At 19.6% G+C, this 16,417-nt stretch overlaps 3 protein-coding genes and 1 long non-coding RNA gene across 14 annotated transcripts in view; 2 read left to right on the forward strand and 2 right to left on the reverse strand.

Moving 5' to 3' along the window:
* The window catches only part of LOC116185104, a 4,247-nt gene extending 4,052 nt beyond the window's left edge, over positions 1–195 (reverse strand). Inside the window, exon 1 of the long non-coding RNA XR_004149880.1 lies at positions 109–195. This is a non-coding gene — a long non-coding RNA (uncharacterized LOC116185104). The remainder of the gene's footprint in view (positions 1–108) is intronic.
* A 381-nt stretch (positions 196–576) lies between these two features.
* Positions 577–10,564, forward strand: LOC102672747 (sodium/hydrogen exchanger 7). Of its 10 annotated transcripts, none has more exons than XM_006612071.2 (13): positions 577–858; positions 1,679–1,908; positions 2,078–2,155; positions 2,241–2,317; positions 2,588–2,797; positions 2,878–3,128; positions 3,207–3,409; positions 3,492–3,757; positions 3,827–3,878; positions 5,119–5,175; positions 6,333–6,536; positions 6,614–6,700; positions 10,417–10,564. In XM_006612071.2, the coding sequence occupies exons 1-13, from the start codon at positions 615–617 to the stop codon at positions 10,504–10,506; spliced, it is 2,049 nt and encodes a 682-aa protein (XP_006612134.1). In that variant the 5' UTR covers positions 577–614; the 3' UTR covers positions 10,507–10,564. The 10 variants fall into 10 exon arrangements, with proteins under 10 accessions (XP_006612134.1, XP_006612143.1, XP_006612140.1 ...); XM_006612080.2 differs by having other exon boundaries at positions 6,348–6,536; XM_006612077.2 differs by lacking the exon at positions 10,417–10,564 and adding an exon at positions 9,547–9,953.
* A 1,734-nt stretch (positions 10,565–12,298) lies between these two features.
* On the reverse strand, positions 12,299–13,279 carry LOC102673849 (metallo-beta-lactamase domain-containing protein 1). Its single transcript, XM_006612081.2, has 4 exons — positions 13,056–13,279; positions 12,826–12,990; positions 12,599–12,715; positions 12,299–12,516 (listed from the first exon to the last, which is right to left on the reverse strand). The coding sequence occupies exons 1-4, from the start codon at positions 13,204–13,206 to the stop codon at positions 12,317–12,319; spliced, it is 633 nt and encodes a 210-aa protein (XP_006612144.1). The 5' UTR covers positions 13,207–13,279; the 3' UTR covers positions 12,299–12,316.
* Positions 13,280–13,417: 138 nt separating this feature from the next.
* LOC102673980 (integrator complex subunit 9) lies at positions 13,418–16,258 on the forward strand. Of its 2 annotated transcripts, XM_006612083.2 has the most exons (11): positions 13,418–13,479; positions 13,607–13,801; positions 13,876–13,894; positions 14,057–14,280; positions 14,338–14,584; positions 14,676–14,856; positions 14,923–15,158; positions 15,285–15,496; positions 15,570–15,755; positions 15,834–16,028; positions 16,105–16,258. In XM_006612083.2, the coding sequence occupies exons 1-11, from the start codon at positions 13,471–13,473 to the stop codon at positions 16,222–16,224; spliced, it is 1,824 nt and encodes a 607-aa protein (XP_006612146.1). In that variant the 5' UTR covers positions 13,418–13,470; the 3' UTR covers positions 16,225–16,258. The 2 variants fall into 2 exon arrangements, with proteins under 2 accessions (XP_006612146.1, XP_006612145.1); XM_006612082.2 differs by having other exon boundaries at positions 13,876–14,280.
* The last annotated feature ends 159 nt before the right edge of the window (positions 16,259–16,417 follow it).

A 16,417-nucleotide genomic window follows, 5' to 3' on the forward strand; every position in this document is an offset into this window, starting at 1 on the left:
TATTAAAAAAATAATATCTTCATATATCAGTAAATTTATTTTAAATATTATGAAATATTTTATGAAAGCAATTGATTTATATTCTTGAAAGCTTTATATATAGCCTACCTGAGGCCATGATGAAAATAAATTCGGACTAACAATGTCAAAATTCTCACTTCGATGTAATTAGTCAAATTACTAAAAATAACTAGCATGAGATTTATATTGTTTTTCAATTTTATGTTATCAATATTTATTTTTAATTATATATGTTGTCATGGCGAATTAAACACAAAATATAAAATAAAATTTTTATTATTTAACGCATAATCACATATGCATAATCAAATATGTATTTTCTATATTTATATAGATAATGTGATTATATATATTTATATGTACTTACACTTTCTTTAGAAAAGTGTTAAGATTATACTGTTAAAATGTTATTAGATTTCTCATTTATTTTAATATTGAAATAGAATTCCCGCTTCGAATAAATTTGACAGTATTACCAAATTTTACAATATTCTACTATATTTATAAGTATATTAAATAGATTTTATATCAATAATACAGTTGGCTGTACTGTTAAATTGACAGTCTGCTTAAGAAATGGTTGTAAAGTAAAGATGGCAGTAAGGGGTGATGCACAAATTGTCCTCTTCATTATTTTGTGTATTTTCTTATTAAAATCGTGTAATGGAGCCGCGACAGATATTGAATTAGATGCAAAAGCACAGCTATTGCATAGACTTGATAGTTTAAATCTTTTATTATACACATTTTTATTGATATTAACTGTTTTAACAATATGGACATTTAAACATCGTCGCCTTAGGTTCCTCCATGAAACTGGTCTAGCTGTCATTTATGGTAAGTCGTCTGCTATAACTACTGTTTACAATTACAATTATAATGCAAGTTATGCAAATTTTAATTTTAATTTTTATTTAAATTTATTTAAAATTTTTCTAAAGCATTTTTTTTATTATGTATAAATGTATATAGTAAATACTTTTTTATTTCAGATATTCTTATATTCTATTCTTTGTATATAGATATATATAAATTATATATATATAATATATAGTTAAAATAATATTAAATATTTTATTTTTTTATACATATTATAATAATATAATAAATATAAATACAAATATATAATATATTAATATAAATAATAAGTATAAGTACAATATAATTAATATAATAAAAATATTTTTAAATAAATTGATTTATTTATACTTATTTAGAAATATATATTTAATTTTAATTAATTATAATTAAATATATTTCATAATATTCTAATTTCATAATAAATAATTATAAATTGATTATTAAAAATTATTAAAAAGAATAAATGATAATAATAATTGTTAAATATTTATTTTATCAATTTTCTATATTAATATTTATTCGATTTTTTTTGTTAACAAAGATATTACATCATAAAATTGATATATAATCTTTATATATAAATAAGAACTAAGATTTAATAGTTTAAAAAAAGAATAATTTTTCATCATTTGAAATATTGATTATCAATTTTATATAATAATAATAAAGTTTAAATTATAATAATTTCATGAAAGTTATATATATTAAACATTTTAAAATAATATTAATTTATTATAAATTTATTATTATATGTACATATGTATTTGTTATGATATATATATGTATATCTTTTTAGGATTAATTATAGGAGCAATAATACGTTATGGATTTACAACAAGTAGTACTATTCTTCACATGCCTGTTGTACCAGACAACAGCAGTAAATATAATCAATCAGTTCCTCCTGATACATTATGGTTACGTTTTCCGGAAGATAAAGGAGGTGGTAATATTATTAAAAATAAAACATTTGCGTATTTATTCAGAGGAGAGATTTATAAACAAGATAATGAAATAGATTTGAAGGTATTATTTAATTCAATTATTTATAATTTAATTTTTAATAATATATTAGAATTATTAAAAAATTAAATATTGTATTTAATTATGTTAATTATGTTAATTATTTTATTAAATTATAATTAAATTGAACACTAGAAAGAAATAATTAAATAAAAATATAAAATTTTAATAGGCCACCTTTGATTCTGAAATATTTTTTAACATTATTTTGCCACCAATCATTTTTCATGCTGGGTATAGTTTGAAACGTGTAAGTAGCAAATGTTCAATTATTTATATTTATATTTATATTTATCACTATTATTTAATATTATTAATTTTATATTTTATTTCAGAAATATTTCTTTAGAAATTTAGGAGCAATTCTTATGTATGCTTTAATTGGAACATCTATATCAGCTTTTGTTATTGGGTATGTTTTTTATTTGTAATGAAAAATATATGTATACATTATTAATAAATAGATATATATTTTCTTGTCATAATAACAAGTTTATTTACATCTTTTGAAGTTTTTATATGGAACATTTCTTATGATTAATTTTACGTTCATAGGTCATTTAGATTGAATATATCTGTTGTTTTGTTCATTGACTATAGATAAAGAAAAAAATTCTTTTTAATATAATGCTATATTTTTTTAATCATACATTTCTTATGTTTATATTATTTTTTTTTTCAGAGCTTTGATGTATGCTTTTGTACAATTAATACCACATCTCTCTGCTTCATTTACATTTTTGGATACTTTATATTTTGGTGCATTAATATCTCCCACAGATCCATTGACAATAATTTCTATTTTTAATGATTTACATGTAGATGTAAATTTATATGCTTTAGTATTTGGAGAAAGTGTGTTAAATGATGCAGTTGCAATTGTACTTAGTGGGTATGTATATAAGAATATTAATATCAAAAAGTTTTGATCAAATATACATATAAATTATATATATAAATTATGTATTTCAGTTCCATACAAAATTATGGAGAACGTTATCAATCAGGTTCAGGTGGATTTGAAACTGTAGCATTTTTCCAAGCATTTGGTGATTTTGTTGGAATATTTAGTTTATCTTTATTTATTGGTGCTACCATGGGCTGTATTACTGCTTTATTAACTAAATTTACTAGAGTCCGAGATTTTCCTCTTTTGGAATCAGCATTATTTGTTTTAATGTCTTATAGTACTTTTTTAATTGCTGAAGCATCTGATCTTACAGGTAATATTTTATAATTTTATGTGCATTAAATTTATCATCTTCAATAAAATATTTTTACATGTAATTATTTGTATACAGGTGTAGTTGCAGTCTTATTTTGTGGTATTTGTCAAGCACATTACACATATAATAATTTAAGTCCAGATTCGCGTCAACGGACAAAACAACTATTTGAACTTTTAAATTTTTTAGCAGAAAACTTTATATTTAGTTATATTGGTGTTTCAATGTTCACTTTTCCAAAACATCATTTTGATCCAGGATTTATTTTTGCAGGATTCGTATCCTTATTTTATAAATATTCATTTTAAGTTAGTATTTCATAATACATACTCTTTATAATCCTTAATTATTTTATTATAGTTATGTGCATTATTAGGTCGTGCAGCTAATGTATATCCATTATCTTTTATATTAAATTTGGCACGAAAACCAAAAATATCGTTAAATTATCAACATATGTTATTTTTTGCTGGTTTACGCGGAGCTATGAGTTTCGCTTTAGCGATTAGAAATACTGTGTCTGATGCTCGACAAGCAATGTTAACAACAACGAGTTTAATTGTAATTCTAACAGTTATTTTTCAAGGTGGTGCAACAACCCAATTTTTGAGCTGGTTTAATATACCGTAAGTATAAAAGATTTTTATTATAATTATAAACTTTTTTATTTTATTGAAACAAATTATTTTTTTCAGAGTTGGAGTAGATGAAGAAATAGAAGGATTGTCACATAATGGAATGCGCAGTGTAAGTATTATATTTTTATTTTTAATTATTATTATTGATTTTTTTACTTCACAAAAGTACAAATAATTTAATAATTAAAATTTCATTTGCACTAACATATTTAGTGAAGAGTAAAATTTCTATTTATGTACTTTTGATATAAAAAAATATAGTAATATTTACTATAATATAATTTATTCATAATTTTTACTTTAATAGAATACAATTTTTTGTTATTTTTGTAATTTTTACAAGTAAATTTTTTTAAATAAATTTGCTATTTTATTTTTTATAAATAATAAAATATGCTAAAAAGAAATGATAAAAATATCTAATTTCTTAATATATACATAAATAAATAAAAAGTATAAATAAATTTTTATTAATTTGTTTTATTTTTATATAAGAAAATATAAAATACACCAAAAGTCATCAAAAGCAAAATTTTAATAAGATTATTTTAAATTTGATTATCTTTTAGAATTATCTTTTAAATTTTATTAAATATTATTGTTATCAGAAAGCATCTCTTTATGAATTATATATATAACAATTTAAACCATAAACTGATTGATGTCAGTTTTTAAAATTAAAAATTTAAATTTTAATTATTTATAGCTATGAAAAAATTTTAATATTTTAGGATTAAGATTTGAATTAATATATTTAAATAACTATACAAATAAATTAAAGAAAATTTAATAAAATGTAAATAAAAATTCTACATTAGAAATAAAAGACATTTCATCTATTATTGATCTTTTTAAACCATCTATGTATAATGCAACATATAATCATTTAATGAATAATGTATAATAAATATACATATAATAATTATTTAATAAATATAAAATAATCTAAATTGTTCAACAAAAGTATTTCTCTAGAAAAATTTAATTGCAAATATATTTGTGCATGAATGCTTTTTATACTATTATTCTTCATCCCCAAATTACTGATGCACTTTTAATATTATACACTATTATCAATAATATCTAAAATTTTTATTTCTTAATAAATATACGAAAAGATTATATTTATAAATGTTCATTTTTTAAATTCCATTTAAATAATATAATATTTCTGCACAAAGATTATTAAAATCATATATACCTTGCACTAGAATTTAACATTTTATAAAATCTAAGCATGTCTAATTACATTGTATTAAAGTTGATAAAAAGGCTTAATTAATCTTAAATAATTGCGCTTAATAATTAATATAAAAAAATACTGGAATTTAACATACTAATGTTAATAGTCTGGTGGCGAAGGTGGCTTTGGAGATCTGGACATACGTAGGGAGAGAAGTCCGCCGGTATGTTTTTCTATTAAAAATTGAGTTATGTTATTTATGTAATCATAAATAATTCATGCATTTAATGAATTTCTATTTATTACATTGAAATTAATTTAATCTTAATTTTTTGTAGTATATTTAATATTTTCTTATATCTTTATGCAACAATAAATAATTAGTTTTATGCATAAATAGTATTATATGAGTTGCTTTCTGTCACTATCTATTATTAATAGAGAATTAATAATATTTTGAAATAGGGATTTAATAAAAATTATCTTATTAAAATATTTGCAATGACTACTATATTTTGTTAAATGAATATTATTAAAATATTATTTATTAAAAATAATGAGATAATGTGTAATAAAATAAATATGATAAAAATAATAATAAATAAATCAGATATTATTATTTTAATAATATCAAATTATATAAATACATTAATATCTGCATATATTGATTCTTTTTTTGAAAATAGAATTTAGTTTTATAAAATATAGAAATTATTATTTTATTTTGAAAATAAAAAGAAACTTCATTTCATATTATGTTTAATTAGATCTATATATTACAAATAATATTACTAATAAATTTATATATGCTTATGTTTATATCTTGTAAATTAAAAATTTAGCTTATTTTTATATAAGAAAATTAATTGTAATGTAATTGCTAATATGTTTGGCTTTTTATATAAAAATTATAATTTCAATTTCATTAAATGTTTGATTTGCTAATTGCATGAGCTTAAATATTTCTTTTTGTATTATTTTTGTTATCCATTCTGTATGTTGATGATTAGTAATGTATATGTTTATATCTATTTATATTCATTAACATATATTCATTAAGATATAAATAAATATTAACAAGGTATATAAATATAAAATGAACAATCAAGCATGTTTTCTAATACTATAAAAAAAATTTAATTAAAAATCTTCAATATTTAAAATTGTATATTATAAATTATATATGCTATTTAATCATTTTTATATTTCATAATTTTTATATTTTATAATTCAAACTTATTTAGTAATTGAATTAGTAAATTATTTTTATTATTTAAATATTTTTCATGAATGTAATTTTTAATTTAATTTTTAATTAAGTTTGAAAAAATATCATTATCATACAGGATGGATAATTAAAATATCCTTCGCATTTCACAGTATAATTCTATGCAGGATGGATCATTACCAAGCAGTGGCATAAAACCTAATGAAAAAGCATTACTTGCCAGAATCTGGGGTGATTTTGACACACGCTACATGAAACCACTTTTAACTCACTCCAGACCTACATTACTGGAAACATTGCCAGTTTGTTGTACACCTTTAGCTAGAATTCTTACAACAACGCAACAAATGACACAGGTATGATATATGATTTTAGAAATTTTTTTTATTTGTAGAATTGTTAAATATTTTATTTCAAGACATTTTTATTTTAGGATGAAGCTGTTAGAAAAGCAGATTCAGATTCAGATTTTTGTCTTGAAGATCGTGAACTGGAGCGACGAAGGACTAGTGTCCAACCGGTGAGTTTTCATCAACCTAATCTCAATTACACTATTAATCCGTGCTATCAGCCTAACAGCACAGATGCAATTAATCCAGATGAACCTTATGTAATTCTTAATTTACACAGAAGGTAGAAGTACTGGATTTGATTTAAAATATTTAAATCTTGTATTAAAATTATGTGTAAAAATAATTCTTACATTATACATATTAAGTATAAATGAATTTATCATTTATACTTAATTTTCACATAATTATATTTTAAATATTGTTTCAAATTATATAATTATTTAAAAACACTTGTACAACATAGCCTTTCCATTTTATATGAAAATTATATGAATTATATTTTTAGTATTAAATATATATTTAATATATTTAATATATTATTAAATATATATTTAATATATTATCTATAATTATATAATATAGTAATGTATATTTCTATTTAATATTTTAAAATTTTATTATTAATTTTATAAATTATATTTATATTAATTATATTTTCTTCTATATAATAAGAATTGCTTATATCAAAATCTTTCATATAAAATGTATAAAATATGCATGAAAAACTTATTTTTCTTCAGTATAGATATGCAATGATACACATTTAAATTATTAAATATAATATTAAATAATATTTAAGTTTATTTGTTTGTGAAATTATTTATATATAATAAGTATATTTATTTTTCAATTGTAATCTTAATATAAAAAAAATATTGTGTATCATTGTCATATTTAGGTTTATGGGTTATTAACAATACTAATAATATTTTTACAAGACAAGATATCAATCATAAATATATTAAAATTGAAATTTTATTATAAGCATGAATCTACATATATACGTAAAGTTATTTTACAGATGCAGTAAATGTATTCTAGTCATTAATTACTTGTAAGAAATTTGTGAAGAATTAATGAGTTTATTTCAAAGATTTATTTGAAATAATGTGTCTAATATTATAATTTAATATTCCTTATCCACATAACAAATTAAATGTTAAAAAGATTATTTCATTTCTTGCTTTTTCAAATAATTTTTTTTATTCGAAAATTATGTTTAATGTCTAATATTTAAAAAAATATTTAAAAAAAATTTTAAATATTAATGATATATATATTTTTGTTAAATTAATTTAAGTATTAAAAATTTGTGTTTTTTCTTTTAATGTATATATATATACACACATACATATATATGTATACATATATATATATATATATTTTTTTTTTTTCTTTTTTATAATTTAAAACAATTTTTTTAGTCTATTTGATCGCGCTCTTACCAATTTTTTTAGAGAAAAAGAAATGATGATGATGATGAGGACCTAAGAATCATTGGAATGGAAGGATTTATTCCGTTAAGAACATTGTAACGAGACAGAAGCCATTGAAAATAATGTTTTGAGAAGATTATTTTTAAATGCTTTATATTATACTTAGGAATAGGGTTAAATATTAAAAATAATTATATATTTTGTATATAAAATTTTTTAATAATAGTTTTAATTTCTTTATCAATAGTAAACAAATTAAAAGTATTCTCTCTATATATTTCTTAATTTTTTGCAATTTTAAAAAAAAATTTATTATTTTTTCATTTAAAAAATTTGATGTACAGTGTTTATTTTTTAATAATTATTTATTATTTGAAAATGAATCTTCATATTTCTATATTTGTGTTAATTTTAAATTATTTTAAATTATTTAATATTTCTTTTTTTTAAATATTAGAAATAATATTATACAACAAATTATCTGTACTGCACTTATTTTTTGTCTTCTTAATATTATAGTGCAATATATTTTAATGTAAATGTAAATTATGAAAATCAAAAGACATGTAGCACATAATAACGAATTTTGAAAATGTACATATTGTGATTTTTTTGAAAGTATTAATATAATATAAAAAAAATAATTATAATAATAATAAAAACTTTAATAGAATTTTGATCCATATTAAAGATTTATATAAAATTACTTTTTAAATATATTGTAATTGAACATTAAACATAATTTTCAGTGTTCAATTAATTGTTTTTGAATTTTTGAATCTTTTTAAATCTCATTATATCTCAATAACATTATTAATAATTACAAGATTTATGAAAAAAATATTATGCAGTATAATTTCTGTAATTTTTTTTTATATTAATTATATTTTATTTATTCATTGTTATATTGGAGAAGGATCTGTTTCCATCTATCATTTAATGAATGTTATTGCATGTAACCTGAGAAACCAAATTACTTTTCAGACATCAATTTTTCATGTCAGAAATGCCATCTAAAAATTGCCGCTTGCACACTACTTATGCTATTAGTAACAAATAATTTCTGCAAAAAAAATAATCTTTTATATCTGCTTTCTATACATTGTTTATGAATATTTCTTATTATATAATTATACTAAATATATTTTATTAATTGTTAGTGTAAATTTTGCTACATAGCACTTGCATATAATTTAGTGCACATGTAGTTAATTTCATTTAATTTTCATGTAATTTGTTAATATCATCAAAAGAAAATAAAATGTATAAGTGTTTTGCAATTTTATATATTTTATATTTAGAAAATTTTAAAAAATTATGGTAGTATTAAATCATATATTTTGTTCAAGATTTTTTAAAAATATTATATTATTGTGCAATCGGCAAATAATTTATTTTGTTAATAATAAATATATAATTATGTTAATATGTAATTTATATTTTTCTAGAAAATATTTTTGTTCTGTGTAAATTATTATTTTTTATTATGTAATATTTTTTGTACACTTATTTTTAATTTTTTAATTTTTGATTTTATTATAGCATATATTGCTTATTTATATTTGGTTTCTCCACAGACACATGTAAGGAGCTCTTAAACAGAACACGTTTATAAAAAATAAATCTAATATAATTTATTAAATTTATAAATTTTTGGGATTTTCTCTACAATTCTTTTAAATACAAATTAATATTTTTCTTATTCAATATACTATAAATATTTAACATCAATATGTTATTTCATCCAAATTCTAATTCAATATGTTTCATTTTTAATGTTCTCTAATTTTGTTATCATATAGATAAATTTTAATTTCTTCAAGTAATATAAAACGTGTATATTTTCTAATATATTGTAATCAACATCTCAGATAATATTTAGTGAAAATTATGATATAGGTATGTGCGTATGCAATGTTGGTGTCAAGTATTATATATATTACTGTACTATAGTTTCTATAAATGTTGATTATATTTTACTAGTATTTATTTTCTTCAATATTTTGGATAATAAAAGACATTGACTACAAAAAATTAAATGTAAGTATTGTATAAAGAATAAATAATAAGGAAAAGGTAAAAAATTATAATATATTATATTATTTATATTTATATTATATTAAATTATTTACATTTATATTATATTGGCATATATTTTTTAATTTATAATGAATTCATAAAAATGAATTTAATTTTAGATTATAAATATATATATATACATAATAATCCTTCTCCTTGTTTAATAATCTATTTATTCTAATTATGGTACTTGCATAAAAATAGATTCTATTTTAAATGTTAATTTAAACTTGTACATATTATTTTGTTACAATAATTTTTATCAAGAATCTTTACACATATAAAATCAATAATTGTATTTGATATACTAAATAATGCGTAAGAATCTAGAGATGGATTCTTCATATATTTAATACTTTGTGGGGCAGCTGGGAACTGTGATGGGAGAAGTTAGTCCGGGACCACTACCATTGCACACACGCGTCGCCTTGCCAGGTTTGGTCGGCAAACATTTATAGAGACTAATTGATATTGGTAAATAACCTTACCTTTTTATGTATAATATTATATGTGCAACTAATAAATGTATTTATTTGTAAAGCTTATAAAATCTGTGCAAAAATTATTACATTTAATATTATCTATCATAAATACAATTTGAAGCTTTTCTATTATAAGCACTTATTTATTAAATTATAAAAATTAATTAAACATAAATATATTATTGTAATAAACAATTTATATCATTCTCATTTTATAATAAATATAATTATATTATTGTCTTTTAAATGTCATAAACTCAAAATTAATATATATATATGTTATATTATAGCATTACACATTACATTTATTGGTTGTACTAAATTTAATCAAGCTTTATTATGTAAAATAAAACTAATTATTAGTTATATAAAAATCAATAAATATAAATTATACTTTTCTCTTGACATATGTATGTATGATTTATAATTCAATGAAAGTCCTTTATAAAGATTATCAAATATTATAGTAAAAATTTATCTTTGAATATTATTGAATTAAATATAATAATAAGATATCAACTTATATTTGCATTCAAATATAATAATTCATAATGAAATATAATAAAAGAAAAAGAAAGTAAACAATTATATAATTATATTTTATTAGAAATTTATATTTCTAAAATTATATTAAATGTAAAAATTGTTTTAGAAAAATTTTTAATTAATACTATGATAATAATTGATTTTAATTCTTACATTGAAAAAAATAATATTTAAATTTTATGAATCTTAATGATAATTTATATATAATATAATTATATTTTGATCTTAACAGTAATATAAATATTATATAATTTCAAATTATTATATTTGAATGTATTCTGTAATTTAAAGTTATATTTAATATAATTGTTATTTGAATCAAGAACTTTTTTATTTAGCAAATTGATTTTGCTGGCATATACAATCATATTTGCATTTAAAGTGTAGAATATTTATGATAAAACACATAAATATATGCAATTTATATATATTTTAATTTATAATTTTATGTATTAAACAATTATTATATATAAAAATTATAGTCAGTGCCAAAAGTTTTTATTATATTATAATTATATATATAATTAAATTATAATTTTTTTGTGAAAATGATTGTATAAGTAAAAATTTTAATATATTTTAATAAATATATGATATTGATTTCAAAAAATAAAAANATTTTATATGTTTATTATATTTTTAAAAAATATTTACTTATAATTTACTTATATATTTACTTATATATATTAATATTAAATGTACATAATGTACAATTTAAATATGATTTATCAACACTATTTAAAACATAAAATACAAGAATAAAAATATATGAAATTTTATTTTAAATGTTGGCTGTGAATACTTGACAAAAATATTTGAATTTGTAATTTACATTTTATATATTTAAAGTAAATATTGCAAAATACAGTAAGAAATTATACTTACAATATGTTATTTTTTTTACAATTAATATGTTTTTAAATTAATAACTTATTTTAATTATAAATGAATTATGCTAATAAATGTCATATAAAGAATTAAATTTTATCATATAATATTTAAAATTATCTTTTTCTATATATTTGTGAACAATATGTAATAATCATTGCAATGTATACATATATATAAAATAATAATATTGTGATACTATGTACACTTATAGTGTTTTAATAAAGTATTTGTAAAAACAAAATAAAAATATATCAAATTTAATTAAATGTAAATTTATGTACATTAATTATAATTAAAAATATATGTTTAAATGTATATATTAATATTAATATAATATATATATAATATATTATATAATTATTTGGTTTTTAATAATTCTTTTCATATCATTAGTAACAACAAACATTGGTCCATGACCAGGTATTATAAAATTTGCCAAATCAATTATATAAGATCGCATATGTGATTGAATTTTTTGTAATTCTTTAGTTCCTAATTCCTTCCAAATGAATGGATTTAGTATATCTTCTTCTTTTTCGAATAAATCACCTATAAAATTGATAAGAATATGGAAATATATATATAAACTATTTATAATATTATCATATTATATTATTTTTAAAAAATAAACCTGTAATAGCAAAACATGTAGGTTTTTCAGAAATTGTAGTTTCAACTAAAACTGTAACATCATCCATTGTATGACCAGGAGTTGCTATAATTTTAACTTCTGGGCAAATTTGATATCCTATATATATATATATATATACATATATATATATTTTCAATAATTATAATTTTTATATATTTAATTTTATGCACTTATATAATTTTATTAATATATTACAAAAATTTTACCATTTTTTAAATCTTTATCGAAAAATAATTCTCCGCGATGTACACAAGTTCCTATTATATGTTCTGCATTTATAAAAAGATTATTGTTTCCTATATGATCAGCATGACTATGAGTACAAACAACATAATCAATTTTATCAGGTGTAACATTATGTTTAATAAGTGCTGAAATAAATTTTTTATTTAAGTATTTTAACATTAAATTGCAAATATCAAATAAATAATAATACCTTGTATTATTTTTTCTCGATCCCAAGCTGTCATAGTATCAACAATAATATTCTTGGATGCCTTTATTAATGTACAAGTACAATTTGCTTTCATTGTTCCATCGTCAAGTTTTATAGAATAACCATTAAATAAAACAATTACTTTGCACATTTTTGAAATTAAAATTAAAATTAAAAAATTTATTTTTTTTAGAATTATATATTATAATAATATATATTATGTGCCTTATGTGAATAAATTTATTTCATTTATTATGACAGAAATGCGATAAATTTGAGAAATATTGCACAATACAGTGCATTATATAGTGTATTTAAATTAGTATTAGTACATTAGAGGTTATATATACCGAATTAAAATATTCGTGATCATATTTGTATTAAATAAAAAATTAATGAAAAAACAAAATTTAAAATGAAATTGGTAATTGTAATTATTATAATATTTTAATATAATTAATATAAATAATTTTTAATTAATAAAATCATTAAAATAATCTTAGTTTTTAACATTATTCGTAAAAATTATATTTTAAATGTTTATATTATAGTATTGCTTATCAAGTGAACCAACAAAGCCATGTTTGGTATTAAGTTTCAAAGGAATTACATTAATGTTAGATTGTGGTTTAAATATGCAGTCTATATTACATTTTATGCCAATGCCTATGGTTCCCAGTACTAAATTTAATTCTTTGCCTTTGTGGCTTCCACGTGATAATCATCAAGATTGGCAAATAGAAGGGGTTTGCATAATATATTTCTTTTATTATATATTTCACACATAAATTTGTATTTATGTCAGCATTCAATCTTCTAGGAATTAAAAGAATGCTGTGGTAGAGTATTTGTAGATTCAACACCTGAGTTTTCTCCACCTTTAGAAAAAATAGTAGATTTTTCAGAAATTGATGCCATTTTAATATCAAATTATACTTGTATGTTGGCTCTACCATTTATAACAGAAGATACTGGCTTCAAAGGTATTATTTATGCTACAGAACCAACATTACAAATTGGACGATTTTTTATGGAAGAACTAGTAGAATTTATCGAACAAACTCCTAAAGCTACATTAGCTAAACATTGGAAGGAAATGCTACATGTATTACCTTCTCCATTAGCTGATGCTCTTAAACCAAAATCTTGGAAACATATATATTCAATGTCAGCAGTTAATACTGCTTTATCTTACATTCAAACAGTTGGATATGATCAAAAATTGGTAAGTTATAATATAATATTATTTTAAATTTTTTTATATTTTTTTTATTTTTCATAGGATATATATGGTGCATTAACAGTTACTCCTATAAGTTCTGGATATTGTTTGGGTAGCAGTAATTGGTTAATTTCATGTGATCATGAAAAGGTTGCATTTGTAAGTGGATCTTCAACATTGACAACACATCCACGTCCTATGGAACAAGCTACTTTAAAACATGCTAATATGTTAATATTAACAGGTTTAACTCAAACACCTACTGCTAATCCAGATACTATGCTTGGAGAACTCTGCATGACTGTTGGTAGAATAAAATTATTTTAATAATATTAATAATATTAATAATCAGTTAAATTTAATATAAATAATTTAATGTTTATATTAAAATTTTATAGCAATGACACTCAGAACTGGAGGATGTGTTCTAATACCATGTTATCCATCTGGAGTTGTATATGATTTATTTGAATGCCTCAGTACTCATTTGGATAAATCTGGTTTTGCACAAGTTCCATTATTTTTTATATCACCAGTAGCTGAAACTTCTTTAGCATATTCAAATATTTTAGCTGAATGGTATAGTTTATATTAAATGAATATTGCAAAACTATTTAGATTATTCACATTTTATATTTATTACAGGTTATCAACAAATAAACAAAATAAAGTTTATCTTCCTGAAGAACCATTTCCACATGCTTTTCTTGTTAAAAATGCCAGATTAAAACATTTTACATCTACATATGCTGAAGGTTTTAGTTCTGATTATAGACAACCTTGTGTTGTTTTTTGTGGACATCCCAGTCTTAGATTTGGAGATGCAGTTCATTTTGTTCAATTATGGGGTAATAATTCACAACATACTATAATTTTTACAGGTAATTTTTACATATTATATTACTTTGATAATGCATTACAAAGTAATATATAAATTTATTATAAATCACGTAATTTATAAATTTTATATTAATATAATATAATAATATAAATAATAATTCTTTCAGAACCAGATTTTCCATATTTAGATGCTTTAGCACCATTTCAACCATTAGCTATGAAAGCAGTGCATTGTCCAATTGATACATCTCTTAATTTTACTCAAGCTAACAAATTAATTAGAGATTTAAAGCCAGAACATTTAGTTATACCTGAATGTTATACACAACCACCAATAACTGCACCACATAGAACAGATCTTGTCATAGAACCTGTAGGAGTAAGTATATATAATATTAAATTAAAGATTATTTCGATTAATTTTTAACATATTTATTTATTTTATATTTAAGGAAAAACCTTTAATTACTTTTAAACGAGGTGAAGTTATAAAATTGCCTTTAAAAAGAAAAAAGGGACGAGTGTTTATTGAACCAGAACTAGCGGGAAATATAATTCCTAATGAAATTCGACCTGGTTTAAGTCTTGCTTCTGTTACTGGTGAATTGGAAGTTAAAGATAATGTATATACAATAAAAGTATGTATTTTTAAAGTAGAACTTAATAAATATATATTTTTAAAAATATATTTTATTAATTAAGAATTATATTTTTAGAGTATTGAAGATAGACCTAGTGGGAAACGTAAAGCATCTTCTGGTTCACCTGCACCAATCAAAGAAGAAGTTCTTAAAGAAAGAAAACATGAATATGGTAATCTGGATCCACAAGAACTATTACAAAAGCTTAATCAAGAAGGCATTCAAGGAGCCAAATTACAACATAGTCCAACTGCTACCAGTATTCACTTAGTAAGATACTTATGCATCATAAAAAATAATTTTTTGATTAAATATAAAATTCATTTTTTATTACTTATATTTATAGCAAGATGAAGATACTTTGATTCAAATTGGAGATAATTCAACACATATTTTTTGTAATGGTGATCAAAAAATTAGAAGACGACTAAGAACTATTATTATGCAGTGTCTTAAAAGATTTTAAAAAATTTTAAAAAATAAATAATATATTATAATTATTTTATATAATTTTATTTTTATAATTATAATTGTATATTTGTAATTAATTTTTTTTGTTTTGTAGCATACAAAAGAATAAGTATTTTTAATCAATCATAAATAACATATTTATCAATATGTTTTCTATATACATATATATATATATATACATATAAAAT

Source organism: Apis dorsata, unplaced genomic scaffold, assembly GCF_000469605.1.
Source record: "Apis dorsata unplaced genomic scaffold, Apis dorsata 1.3 scaffold_98, whole genome shotgun sequence".
In the NCBI taxonomy this organism is placed as follows: domain Eukaryota; kingdom Metazoa; phylum Arthropoda; class Insecta; order Hymenoptera; family Apidae; genus Apis; species Apis dorsata.

What these genes read in the sequence shown, in the direction of transcription:
- LOC102672747 (XM_006612070.2), top strand. Translation starts at nt 615, where the DNA reads ATGGCAGTAAGGGGTGATGCACAAATTGTCCTCTTCATTATTTTGTGT. An exon ending in ATAATGAAATAGATTTGAAG is followed by an intron (nt 1,909 to 2,077) that starts GTATTATTTAAT and finishes AAATTTTAATAG; the next exon opens with GCCACCTTTGATTCTGAAAT. An exon ending in CAACGCAACAAATGACACAG is followed by an intron (nt 6,537 to 6,613) that starts GTATGATATATG and finishes TTTTTATTTTAG; the next exon opens with GATGAAGCTGTTAGAAAAGC.
- LOC102673849 (XM_006612081.2), bottom strand. Translation starts at nt 13,206, where the DNA reads ATGTGCAAAGTAATTGTTTTATTTAATGGTTATTCTATAAAACTTGAC. An exon ending in TCGAGAAAAAATAATACAAG is followed by an intron (nt 12,991 to 13,055) that starts GTATTATTATTT and finishes AATTTATTTCAG; the next exon opens with CACTTATTAAACATAATGTT. An exon ending in TACATGTTTTGCTATTACAG is followed by an intron (nt 12,517 to 12,598) that starts GTTTATTTTTTA and finishes TCAATTTTATAG; the next exon opens with GTGATTTATTCGAAAAAGAA.
- LOC102673980 (XM_006612082.2), top strand. An exon ending in AAGATTGGCAAATAGAAGGG is followed by an intron (nt 13,802 to 13,875) that starts GTTTGCATAATA and finishes TCAATCTTCTAG; the next exon opens with GAATTAAAAGAATGCTGTGG. An exon ending in TTGTCATAGAACCTGTAGGA is followed by an intron (nt 15,497 to 15,569) that starts GTAAGTATATAT and finishes TTTATATTTAAG; the next exon opens with GAAAAACCTTTAATTACTTT.